The sequence below is a fragment of the Geotrypetes seraphini genome, chromosome 15 (genome assembly GCF_902459505.1).
Source record: "Geotrypetes seraphini chromosome 15, aGeoSer1.1, whole genome shotgun sequence".
NCBI lineage: Eukaryota > Metazoa > Chordata > Amphibia > Gymnophiona > Dermophiidae > Geotrypetes > Geotrypetes seraphini.
The window spans coordinates 26,115,638-26,129,375 of record NC_047098.1 but is presented as its reverse complement, the minus strand read 5'-3'; the positions used below and the strand labels follow the sequence as shown (position 1 = coordinate 26,129,375).

The 13,738-nt window shown below is 43.5% G+C and overlaps 1 protein-coding gene across 6 annotated transcripts in view; it reads left to right on the top strand.

The window, feature by feature from the left end:
• The window catches only part of CASZ1 (castor zinc finger 1), a 623,486-nt gene that overhangs the window by 582,450 nt on the left and 27,298 nt on the right, over positions 1-13,738 (top strand). For all 6 annotated transcript variants that reach the window (XM_033921948.1, XM_033921949.1, XM_033921947.1 and 3 more), the window contains 7 exons: positions 2,507-2,679; positions 3,226-4,067; positions 6,233-6,365; positions 7,485-7,548; positions 11,362-11,522; positions 12,203-12,325; positions 13,363-13,707. In XM_033921948.1, the coding sequence (XP_033777839.1) occupies positions 2,507-2,679; positions 3,226-4,067; positions 6,233-6,365; positions 7,485-7,548; positions 11,362-11,522; positions 12,203-12,325; positions 13,363-13,707 (1,841 nt within the window). The remainder of the gene's footprint in view (positions 1-2,506; positions 2,680-3,225; positions 4,068-6,232; positions 6,366-7,484; positions 7,549-11,361; positions 11,523-12,202; positions 12,326-13,362; positions 13,708-13,738) is intronic.

Sequence of the window (13,738 nt, the reverse complement as noted above, 5' to 3'; positions counted from 1 at the left end):
GCTAGGAAGTATTCTATAAAGGTTGCACAGCATAAGAACATAAGAAATGCCATCTCCGGATCAGACCTTCGGTCCATCAAGTCCGGCGATCCGCACACGCGGAGGCCCTGCCAGGTGTACACCTGTTGTAATTTATAGTCCACCATATCCTTACATGCCTCTCTTAAGGAGATATGCATCTAGTTTGCTCTTGAAGCCTAGGACGGTCGATTCCGCAATAATCTCATCTGGGAGGGCATTCCAGGTGTCAACCACTCTCTGAGTGAAGCAGAACTTCCTGACATTAGTCCTGAACCTGTCCCCCCTTAGCTTCAATACATGTCCTCTAGTCCTCTAGCACTAAGCTACTTTTATAGAACTGGCACTTAGCGCAGATCTAAGTGGTGATTGAGTTGAGACACCATTTACTGAATCCAGCCTAAATGGACTGAATTAGTCTCACCTGCAACTTAACAGCTTTCTTTTTGTGAGTCCCATGGGACACTACAAAATTTCATTTAATCCTATTTCCTGTAAATTGCAGTGGTGGCAGGATTTAATTTAATCTCACTGGAGATGCTATGTCTTTTAAAAATCTAAATGCAATGTTGGGGGGAGGGAATGGTTTAAAGATTAACAATTGAGCAACTTCCAGAAATAATTCTCTTAGGGTTTCCGCAGCTGGCATTGTGCTGGTTGCAAGTTTCCGGGTCTCGCTGCGCCTTGTCGGGTAGAAACCGATGTTTCAGCCACCACGCTGTGGCTTCCTTCAGCATGGTGGCTGAAACGTCGGTTTCTATCTGACAAGACGCAGCGAGACCCGGAAACCTGCAACGAGACTTCCAGATACATTTATCTTTCAAGAATTGAAGACTTAAAACTGGGAAACTTCCGAATTTGTAAAAATGAATTATTTCATGTCTTGAAGCTAGACAGCTGCAGAAATGCTGTAAATCAGGTGTATCCTGCAGTGGGTGGTGGTGAACAGAGGTCCGGAAAGTTCTATGCAGGTTCACTGTCCACTGATATATCCAATATCAGTTCTGCAATCTTCACCCCTGTCTGTCTCTTAGAAGCAAATTTCAAACATGGGTAAAAGGTAGAATTAGTTCCAATTAAGCGGAGTCAGCAGGTTTCAGGCTTTCCCCCTCTTTCTTTATGTCCATACTTGGTGTGGATAAAATGGAGTAAGTTGTTTATATAAACTTCACATTTTTCATGGTTTAATACCAAGTGCTTCATTGCAAATTATCCCCAGGAGCTTTCTGTTTAATTCTTTTTTTTTCCCTCCAGTGCGGTGTTCTGTTTTTTTTCAAGGTGTCACTGTAGAGGGCTCTTTTATATTAGAAATAGCTGGAGATTTAGAGGGTGGTTTTTTGTTTTTTTTCACTGTGGGTGTTTGTCAGGGCCTAGCCAGAGAGTCTTGAGAGAGAGGTGAGTCGTCTTCCCCACCCCCTCCTTTCACTTCTGAGATGCTGCAGATGCTGGCACACGTCACACGGATCCTCAGTCACAGGCCTCTCTCGCTCCACACTGGCATTTTCCCATTCCACTGCTTTTTACTCAATATGGCAAAGTTGCCCAGTTTGCCTGTAGATTGATGCCAGAGAAACGACAAGTTCAGCATTCCTGCTTCATCATTAGAAGGCTCTGCTCCCTTTGTATGACTTTTAGACACAAAAAAACATTGGTTTCTTAGATACTGAACTAGCCAGTGTGTGGCATACAGTGTTCCCGCTGTATGACCCACCCACACACACACACACCACTGTGGTAAATTAAAATACAAAACCCAGATGTGACTGGCAAGATGGGTAAAGTTTGTTCGCTCCAGAATAAACCTCTTCTCCACCTTTTTAGGCAAACCTAAATTTCTCTCAGAATTTGACTTGAATTTGTCTCAATTACCATACAAGTCTACTGACTAGAGATTATAATTAAATCTCCCATTCACCCAGATGAAGATCACAAGATTGCAGTGCCCCCAGGTCCTGCAGGAGATCACAGCGCTGCATGTCCAAAGTGTTGTGGGAGATCTACTGACATCTGTAGCTTATATGATGCCCAGTAATGAGTTGAGGGAGTAGATGAGCCGTCTTCCTTTACTATGTTCATTTTACTCTTGAACTGACATGGGTAGCAGAGTTTTCTGTGAAATTTGCACCCGTTTTTTTCTGCGAGTTGGGTGCACAAGGAAATGTACCCACAGAGGTTTGAAAATCTCCCCTCCCCCCCTCCCAACACATCCCTGGAACACCTCATCCACTCACAGTAAGACCAGGTAGTGTTCTATAGTCTTTTTGTTTGTGCGGGTAAACACATTTTCTCTCAAAAAAACTTTTGAAAACTGACTGCAGAAGATTTCAAAAACTTACTAGTGACAATTAGAACACTTTCCAATTTAGGCTGAGGGAGGATTTGTATGGCTACAGGTGTGGAACGATCTTCTGTCTTATTGTGCGATGTTTTGGGGAAAGAGCTGCCCCAGTAGTAAATGAATTGTTCTTGTCCGAACTCCTTTTGGCAGGTGGGCTGTAACAAGGTATACACAAGCACTTCAGACGTGATGACCCACGAGAACTTTCACAAGAAGAACACGCAGCTGATCAACGATGGCTTCCAGCGATTCCGTGCCACAGAAGATTGTGGCACTGTGGACTGCCAGTTTTATGGACAGAAAACTACTCACTTCCACTGCAGGTAACTAATGGAGGGGAAAGGAGGACATGAGTGTAGTGCCTAAGCAATCCTCCTAACTTCTCCTGGGATATAATGACCTGGATTAGCCCTTGACAGCTACAGTGGAAATGAGGATGTGAGGGTAACGGTTATTTTCTGCTTTAGCTACAGAGAAGAGTGTTCTTACTTGAGTACAGGATCCTGTCTTCATCCAAGCTTGCTACATATCTGCCTGCTGAAAGGGGAAAGGTGGTTCTAGATCAGGGGTGTCAAAAGTCCCCCCTAAAGGGCCGCAGTCCAATCGGGTTTTCAGGATTTCCCCAATGAATATGCATGAGGTCTATTAGCGTACAATGAAAACAGTGCATGCAAATAGATCTCATGCATATTCATTGGGGAAATCCTGAAAACCCGACTGGATTGCGGCCCTCGAGGAGGGACTTTGACACCCCTGTTCTAGATAGAATAGCATGAGGTAGCTCCTTTCTTCCTACTGCTGCGAGAGTGGGTAAGAGGTGTCCTACAACCTGTTGACCTCTCTTACCTTCTAATTTCTTTCCACTCTAGGCGACCTGGATGTACATTCACCTTCAAGAACAAGTGTGACATTGAGAAGCACAAAAGCTACCACATCAAAGACGATGCTTACGCTAAGGACGGTTTCAAGAAGTTCTACAAATATGAGGAATGCAAATACGAAGGCTGTGTGTACAGCAAGGCCACCAATCACTTCCACTGCATCCGGGCCGGCTGCGGCTTCACCTTTACCTCCACCAGCCAGATGACTTCGCACAAGCGCAAGCACGAGCGGCGGCATATACGCAGCTCCGGTGTGCTCGGGCTGCCCTCCTCTCTCATGGGCTCGAAAGACAATGAGCAGGAGTCGTCCAGCAACGATGACCTCATTGACTTCTCTGCCATTAGCAGCAAGAACTCCAGCTTGAGTGCCTCGCCAACCAGTCAGCAGTCTTCCGTATCCTTGATTCTTTCAGCCCCAACCACGGAGATTTCTTCTCCACAGGTCACCAAGCCTAACAACACTGTGCCAGCAGCCACCAAGGTCTCTAGTATCCTCGCGCAGACCCTCCCTAGCAATATGCCTTTGGCACTAGCACTCTCCAACCCAGCACTTCCAGGAACTGGTTCTTTCTATCCTATCCTACCTAGCAGAATGAGTACTCCGCTTTCTGTGAGTGCAGCCAGTGTGATGACAGCTGTTCCCCCCAGCGTCACCTCTGTAGTCGCCGAAACTCCCCCACAGATCTCCCAGGGCTCTTGTGAGCCAACCGTCTCCTCTCCAGCCACAGCATCCATCATGGACAGGCTATCAGCTAGCAAAGGGTTGATTTCACCAATGATGGCTAGACTGGCGGCTGCAGCGGTAAAGCCATCTGCTGTTCCTGAAGCAGGTAAGTGGAGCAAAGATATTACCCAAGTGCAACTCATTTGCACAGGGCCTGCTTGATTTGCTTCAGAATTATCACAGCACTAAAACTGAATCAAAAATTTAGATAGCTGTCAGCCTGAAATATTTTCCCATATGACATGCCTGATAGGGATGCACTGGTATCTTGGGATGACTTCAAAGTGGAAGGGCCACAGCCTGCTCAGACCCATCCATGGCTACACCCCTGAGTAGAAACACTAAAGTCTGGCCCATTCAGTTAGCAGCAGCACCGAAGGCCAATGAGAGGAGAACTAGAAGTGATTTATAAGAACATAAGAAGTTGCCTCCACTGGGGCAGACCAGAGGTCCATTGTGCCCAGCAGTCCGCTCCCGGGGCGGCCCATCAGGTCCACGACCTGTGAAGTGGTTTCTGACTATTCCTGTAACCTACCTCCACTTCTATCTGTACCCCTCAATCCCCTTTTCTTTCAGGAACCTATCTAGACCCTCTTTGAACCCCTGTAACGTGCTCTGGCCTAACACAGCCTCTGGGAGCGCGTTCCATGTGTCCACCACCCTCTGAGTGAAAAAGAACTTCCTAGCATTTGTTCTAAACCTGTTCTTTTTCAATTTCTCCGAGTGCCCCCTTGTAATTAAAACTTCCCTATCCCCTAGTACCTTTTGTCTCTAATAAGTCTTAATTTGTCATAGTTTTAGTTTTACCCTCCTCTTATTTTATTTTTTTAAAATTTTATTAGATTTTTCCAATTTTTAATATTATAAACCATCCAGATACATGGGATGATCGGGATATCAAGCCATAAATAAACTTGAAACTTGATATCTGCATCTGAACTACTTTTTGGCAACCCAAATTAACCTTAGGTCCCATCAAAAAATCTTTCCTGTGTGCATCATTGTTTCTACTGTGAATTATTGTTGCGATCTTAGCATTCAATACAATTTTTAATGGCTTATGATAAAAGACTAGCATGTTACCTTGAGCTAGTATCCTAAGGAACCTTTACGATACATGATAACACCATTTTATCTTTAAATTATGTTCCAAATATGTAAAAATGTCTTTTAGTTGGCTTATTTTGGTTGGTTTTTTTTAGGGGGGTTAGAAAGATGCATCCATGTAACATGCAGGCATTTATAAACATTGCTTCAAAAGAGACATCCACATCACCCGAGCAAACATGTTCCCTTCTCCCAACACACTATACATCTCCTGTGTGCATCTCATGAACTTTGTCTTTTAATCACATTCATTCCTTAACTCCCCTTTTTTCCTTTTTCATTAGCCCTGCTTCTCTTCTCTTTTTCCCTCCCTCCTCACACTTCCTGTCTTCTAGCTACAGTTACAGTCCATGGCTCATCCCAATTCAGAAAGCAGAGATCCAAGTTGAGAAAGGAGACCTGTGATCCAGCAGTTATAGGTTCTGCATGTCCATATTCTACCCATTCCTACTGCGGCTTATAGCATATCTCAGAATGAGGAGGAGGAGGAAGGGCAGAGTCCAAAAGTTGTTGAAGATCCTTAATTAATTTGTTTAAAAATATCCTTTCTGGGGCCAGTGCTTGACGAGAGAACTCATCTTTTAGTTAGTTGGTGGTTTCTGGCCACATGTTGCTTTCTCTTTTCTTTTTTTTTTTCATTTCTTTCCTACTGGTCTCATAATACCAAAACTTTCTGCAGTGCACCTTCATCAGAGTGGTCATGCCATTTCAACCAACATGGTTGGCCATCTGGCTTTGATCAATCTGACACAGTACACCAGTACACGTTTCTGTTGGGCATGAGGAGGGTGAGGTCTGCCCATTACCCTGGCAACAGTGAGCCTGGAAGATGATGGTGGACCTTGAGGACCTGTCTAGCTGTCAGATTGCCTCAGAATTAACACAGCCTTGATGACAGCCAAAGACGCAGAGCCGCAAATGAGTTCTGACAGGCTTCCTAAGCCCTCCTGCCCTTCTCTTAAAGGGCCAGTATCTTGGACAGCTTTCACATCGTTTTACTGCCATTCTTACTGGGAGAATCTCAGTATTGCGATAAAGTTGGAAGCAGTTTTGACAGTTATGAAAGAATATCCACCAACAATTCTTGCTGCCTTTTTCTTTTTTCTTGTGTTGGGTGTTTTTTTTTTTTTTTTACACTTTCACTTTGTCTTACTTTAACCATAGGGAATGGGCAGCAAAGAGGACCAGGCTGGTTTAATTCCATTCAAGTGAAGCAGGAAGGAGCTGAAAGCATGGGGGCTGTGGGTCAGGAAACCCAGCAGGAACACAGCCTCGACCTTAGTGTGAAGGATCACAGGTAAGGGACCTGAGGGGGGGGAGGTGCTGACCTGTGCCTACCTTTTTTCAAGTGTACGTGAATGGGTTCAAATGATTAATACCTAAGATAGCCCATAGACCTTTCCAATATGAAATGTGTCCATAGAACAAGATAGGGATTCTGTGAAAACTGACCTCGCAGCTCAACATCCAGCCTTTCCCAAAGTTAAAAATCCACAGTCAGGATGGGTAAAATGAGACAGAGACATTTGTATATAAAACTGGAGCTGTAGCGAAAAGGTGAAAAGACTGTCCCTTGCTGCTGCATTCAAATTCTCCAGACTGGAAACACCAGAATGCTAAAACTCCTTTACATTTATGTTAAAAAGAGAAAGAAAAAAAAACCCACCCCAAAAAGAACAAAACTAGAAAAAAAAAAAAAATTAGCACAAAACTGTGTAGCAATTAAAGTCAGTGTTCAAGTTATATGATTTTTAAAACGTTTCTCCCATTATTCACCCCTCCTGTTGCTTGGTCATTCATCCATCTCTTGCGCGTTCCATAAATTGCGTTACTTGAAACAAGGGAGAGCGCAGGAGAGTTCACAAGGCTGAACTTCAGCCTGTTGTCAAACCAGCTTAGGTGCAAGCTGTGGACAAGACCTCTTGAAGCACAGAGCTGCGGAGGTGGAGCTTATACTGGATTTGGTTCTGGGCATAACGCTCGAAACAGTAGCTCTTCCAAAGGCAATAACAATTAAAAGGAAACTTAACAGGCCTTCTAGAATTTCTAAATAAAGCCACTGTTACTTTGATATTTTCTGTATCTTTTGAGCATAATATACCTGATTTAATTGGGATTCTAATTTGTGTCTTCTCGGAAAGTTAATAGCTTTGACTTCCTTGGTGTGCAGGTTGGCTGCTTTGATTTCTTGGGCTTCGATGTCATCAAGTTCGGTTCAAGGTTTAGCCCTTGATTGCATCAGGCGCAGGGTGCAGTTCTTGGGACCCTTGTTTCAGACTGTGGTACAATAATGCAGATGTAGCTTGGAGTGACTGCAGAGAGAGGTGGTTGTGGGGAGGGGTGGGGAAAAATTCATCGTTCTGCTCATGGTTCCTGTGTAGATCTTAACTAACCCGTGGTGGTTTGTGTGTTTCAGTAATGAATCAAACGGCCACACAGCGACTGGAAATTCATCTCTTTTATCCTCGCTTATGAATAAGGTAAGAAGCATCTATCATAGTGCCCTTCACTCCCCCTTCTCACCAAGACAAATTAAAACATTGTGGAGAGGGGGGAGATGTGTTTGTTTTTAATGTTTTGCCACTAATAAGATGAGTTTGTACTATTTAAATTTTGAGACCATTTTTCATCTGGTATAATTTTAGAGTCAGTGCTTGCAAATTAATTTAATGAACTGGTTTAAGAAATATATTTTCTTCTGACACCAGATAATTTTATTTCTTTTTTAGGTCTGGGTAGAGGGCTCTTTAAAACCTATAATTTCTCTTGGGTTTTTTTTTTTTTAACGTGTTTGTTCTTTTCTATGTAATGCTGAGCTATGCTCTCTCTAGAGAAAATGGGCATCTCTGTAGGTTGTGATCCCTTTAATTGAACCAACTTAAGAATTATCCAGAGAGGAGGATGTGACACTGGATGAGGGGACTCTCTCGGTTTGGGCAGCTGTTGTTTGTTTTCCTCTTGGATAACTCCTTCTGTTGGTCCTGAAGCACTCGCATATATCCTGCACAGGGCCCATACAGAAAGGGAAATACTACGATCAGTGAGGGTTAATGGATGTTCCAATCCACCATGCCGTTTCTCAGCAGTTCGTTCAGTATTTAAATAATCGAGCCTTTTCAAATTCTTCATCACTGGGGCTATCGTTTTCCTCTATCCAGATTCATTTAGCTGCAGTGTAGACTTTCATTTCATTTGTATATACCACATTTTCAAGCCAGTCATTGTGGTATTAAAAAAGCCACAAAGAGTAAATATAAAACTTCATTGTTACATGCCAGAACAATGTATGAGGGTGCATCAAAAATGAAAGGCAGTTGTTAAATTGCACAATAACTGGAAAAGAGCTAGCGAAATGCAACGTATGTACTTGCCTGAGTACAGCGCTCGGTCTTTAGCCGCAAGGTCAGAAACATGGATGCTCCATTGCAAGATTGCACCATTGAAGAACAATGCGCAGAAATGCGCTTTCTTTGGGCAGAAGAAGTGAAACCTGTGGAAATTTGCCATTGGGTATTGACTCAGTATGGACAAAGCACCGTGAATCAACAAAAAAGTTTATGAGTGGAGAAAAAGGTTTAAAGTGGGAAGAATGGGTGTAATTGGCAAAGGTCGTTCTGGTTGCTCTTCAACATCGCGCACACAAGAGCACATTGACGGGGCGTATGCCTTGATTAGAGAAGACTGACGGATAATGGTGTCTCAGTTGGCTGCAAATTTGGATATCAGCTATGGATCTGCGTTTTCCGTAATACATGATGACTTGGGATACAGGAAAGTCTGCACACAATGGGTTCCCAAACAGCTTAGTGGTCTGCACAAACAATAGCATGTGGAGGTTGTGGCCGAGTTCCTGAGATGGTATGAAGAAGACCTGGGTATTCTCGAGAGAAGGTCACCTGCGATGAGACGCTGGTGCATCACTGCGATCTGGGGAGCAAAAGGCAAAACATAATGAAGTCAAGGAAGCAGTGCTCACCTGGCTTTGGGAGCAGCCAAAAACCCTCCTTGCAGGAATGCAGAAGCTAGTTGAACAATGCAACAAATGCATCGTCTTGCACGGGAACTATGTGGAAAAGTGATGTGTTCAATTGCTCACAGTTATTTCTCTAAAGTTGTTAAATGTATTTTGCCTTTACTTTTTGATTTACCCTCATAGAAGAAGCCACAGCCTTTACCCCTCATTCTACGATTGAGCATCTAGCAGGGGTCTCAAAGTCCCTCCTTGAGGGCCACAATCCAGTCGGGTTTTCAGGATTTCCCCAATGAATATGCATTGAAAGCAGTGCATGCACATAGATCTCATGCATATTTATTAGGGAAATCCTGAAAACCAGACTGGATTGCGGCCCTCAAGGAGGGACTTTGAGATCCCTGGACGATATACCCTTTAAGGCAGGGGTCTCAAAGTCCCTCCTTGAGGGCCACAATCCAGTCGGGTTTTCAGGATTTCCCCAATGAATATGCATTGAAAGCAGTGCATGCACATAGATCTCATGCATATTCATTGGGGAAATCCTGAAAACCCGACTGGATTGCGGCCTTCAAGGAGGGACTTTGAGACCCCTCTAATGCTAGATGCCAAGTGCATGCATATGTTACAGAATTAATTGCATTTAAAGCACTTACGCACATAAGTGCAAGGCACGATTCCATAAAGTATGCGTCAAAGTTGCTTAGGGCTACATTCAGTAAATGGCGCTCAAAAATTTAGCGCAGAAAAAAATCATGCTTAATGCTGTTTTTAATGGGTATTCAAAGATGAGCGCCCATTACAGAATGAGCATTGAGCGCCGATTTTAGTGCTCAGAGTTGGACACCAGGATTTATGCCTGCTGAAACTAGGCATAATTCCTAGTGCTTTTTGGGTGCACATCCCCCAACCATTTGAGAAACACCCCTGACCCACCTGTGCACCTCTCATGGCCACACCCCCTTTTGGATTCCATGCTATGGAATTCGGGCGCAAGTTGTTAGAGAATAGCTCATAATTATTGGCACTAACTGGCCCATTAGCCAATTTAGTTGGGCACACATCTTGGGTTGTGGTCGCGTTTGGGCACCAGATATAGAATTCAGGGATTACTGTGTAACTGTGAGGAGTGTACATGAGGATGGAGTATGAACATGATGCCAAGCGACCCATTCAATCTAATTTAATCTAAGGCTTGACTTTATATACCAAATCTTCATTCTAAGAAAGCTCGACTCGGTTTACAACAGTGGTCTCAAACTCGCGGCCCGAGGGCCACATGCGGCCCACCAGGTACTATTTTGAGGCCCTCGGTATGTTTATGATAATCACAAAAGTAAAATAAAACAGTTTCTTGATCACATGTCTCTTTAGCTTTAAATTACAATATTATTATTACGACTTAGCCAAAAGGAAAGATTTATAAACTATAAAGAGTTTTACCTAATGCAAAATTGTAATTTCTTTAATAAGACATTAACTATTTTTTCTGCGGCCCTCCAAATACCTACAAATCCAAAATGTGGCTCTGCAAAGGGTTTGAGTTTGAGACCACTGGTTTACAATAATTAACTTAACAGATAAAAACCATAAAGAAGAATAAATTTCAAGAAGAATTAATTTTCAAAGTGTTTAGTAAATAAGGTGATTTTTAGGAACTTACGGAAAGATTGGAGCGAACCAGAACTTCTTAAAAGGATCGGAAGGTCGTTCCAAAGTTGAGGGAACTGTAAAAATCAAAGATTGACTAAAGATCTTCAACTTATAGGATACTATCAATTGCATGCATTTCAGGCGCACCTAGGTGCGAACTTACATAAGTTGGCACCCCTAAATTTTAGCACACCAAGGCGGCTTTGCCCAAGTGTCATTATAGCTTGGTGCCAGGTTATAGACTTGGCACCTTTGTGTTTAAATACATTATTCGGGCCACGCTGCTAGCCCTTGGTGAAGGAACAGTTCTGTTCTAATGGGCCGTCCTCTTCCTCTCTCCAAGAAGAGTCATTGCATGGGTTTATCCCATCGTTTGCCTCCTTTAGACCCTTCCCCCTTTTTCATGTATTTGTTTTACGTTGACTATTTTCCTAGTCCCTTTTCTCTGTCTTTCTTGATCTCCCTCTATGTTTTTTGCTTTTGTTACCACTTCTCTTTACTTTTTACCATTCTCTCTGGTTTTCTGGGCCTTTCTTCCATTATAGGCTACCTGGAAGGTATACTATAGACATTCTTATAGTTAATTTGTTTTATTAGCTCTCCTTTATTAAAGACCCTATGGCGCTGGAAGCATTCCCAAGCCCTGATATGTCTCTGGTTTTGCCTGTAGATCACCCAAGCTAACCCCAAACCAGGTAATCTGCTAATTGTAAAGACAGAGCCAGAGAGCGGCCAGCCAGGGTTGGTGGAGCCAGCACAGTACCCGAGCAAAGCCATAAAGGCTCCTGCCCCGGAGAGCCCTTTGGAGCCCTGGAAGACATATCTACGCAGGTATGTCATTTCTAATGCTGTTAGTACTAGAGAATTGCAACTGTATTGGCCATATTAGAACAGATCGCTTAAAGGGGGCACTGGGACATATTGGTGCTTTCCATTTGCATAGGCTGTAATTTCATCCTAAAAAAGTGAAAGTTTGCTGAAATTCTCCTGTGCCTGATTTTGACCAGCCCTAAATGTAAGTGGTATCCATGGCACACCCATTTATAGTGGTAAGTCCCTCCTATCTGTGCCCTTCTCTTCAACTGCCAACTCCAGACTCCGTCCCTTCTGCCTTGCTGCACCATATGCTTGGAACAAGCTGTCCGAAGCTCTACGGCGGTCTCATTCTCTGGCAGTGTTCAAGGCCTACCTCCCTAATATACCCTACCATAATATGGGACCCCATCATCTCCCTGCTTCCATGTCATGTGATGTAGAATGGCCTCACCTGTGCTGTCTCAATAACGCTTCCTGTTTTTGAGGAGGAAATGCTGCTGAACTGAAGAGAAGGCTGTGAGTTGCTGAGTGGATATATGTGGTGACTGATAGGGAAAAGTTTGTTACCAATTTCCAATAGTTCATACCCCATGTTGCAGCCTGTAGGTAAAACATGGCCACACCATGCTTCTCTTCAAGATTGTGATACACACGCAAACACGAGATCTCTGAAAGTTTGACCCTGTGTTTTCTAGGTATGGACCTAAGGAATTCTGTGACACACACTGTGATTTTCTGGATAAGGTACATTTCCACTGCGTGGTGGAGGAGTGTGGGGCCCTTTTCAGCACCGTGGATGGAGCCATAAAACATGCCAAGTAAGTGCAGAGACCGCAGCCTGGTGATAAAGCTTGGCACTAAAAACGAGATCGTTGCGAGATTGTGGGTATAATCTGCGTTTCAGTGCTCTCTCCCTGGATACCTTGCTACTGGGAAGTGTGCCTGTTTTGTTCCTAGGGCTGCTGCCTCACAATTTGCCTTTGAGCGCTGTCTCTTGTTGACTGCACCCTAGCAGCTCCCAGCTCATGCGTAAGTGCTTCCCCAGCACAAGGAATGGGATTGAGTGGAATTAGTATTCTCCCACAAGCGATGGGGCTGGCAGGTGATTGGCACTTCCCCTGCATGAGGGCAGTGATCACAAAAGAGGAAAAACCCAACAATTCCACAGTGAATGGAAAGACCAAAAAGCAAAAGAAACTGTGGAAAAGTAATGCCTTATGCTTTGTTCACTCGCTGGTTTTACATTTTTAGTTTTATTAATAGTTTTTTTAAAATAAAATACCCTTCTTAATATCCTAATATTTTATTTACCTTTTCAGTTTTGGTTTTATTTTTTACTTTTTATTAATTATGTTTTAATTCCTTTTTTAAGTATATGTTTCTCCTTTTGATCTCTGGCATCACCCACTTTTTCACTCAATAATAAGTACCTTAAACCACACTATTTAGGATATCACCTAGCATTGCTAAAATTTAACTTGGGTCACTTTACACATATTCACTTCCTACCACCATCACTTCCATTTTTGTAATTCTGTCTGTCACTTATCTCTTCGTTATGTATATCGCTCACTCACTCACCAATTTACACTCATCTCATTCTCTTATCACAATTAATGACCTTTACATTCGTACCTACATTCATATTTATAGGACCCCTGAAGAAGGCTTGTTTGTCGAACCACGAATCGTGTAGGATCCTTTTTTGTTCCATGCATTTGAGGACTTTTTGTGGCGTATTTTAATTGGCCAAATAAATGCCTCCATCAAGAACATCTTTTCCACAGTCTCTTTTGCTTTTTAGATATTGATCGACTAGATCCCAAGCTTCTAATTAGAGTTTCTTTTGTTGCAGCTTTCACTTCCGGACAGAGGGTGGAAGTGTGAAGGGGAACGCTGACTCTTCCTTCCCGGCCTCATCTGAAGACAAAACCTCTCTAGCACCCTCTCCCCCTCCTCTGCCTTCCCTGACAACTTCCAGCACTATGACAACGACGTCAATGGAGGTACCCACTTCGTGTCCGGTAGCAATGCCCTCTGCCCCCATACTTTTAGCCTGGAAACAGATGGCAGCCTCCATACCCCAGATGCCTCAAATTTCAGCATCAGTGCCCAGTCTGGGATCATCACCCTTGGCAACTACTTCTCTGGAAAATGCGAAGCCACAGGTGAAACCAGGATTCCTGCAGTTTCAGGAGAAGTGAGTATTTGTGAGGGAGCAGGGCACAGGG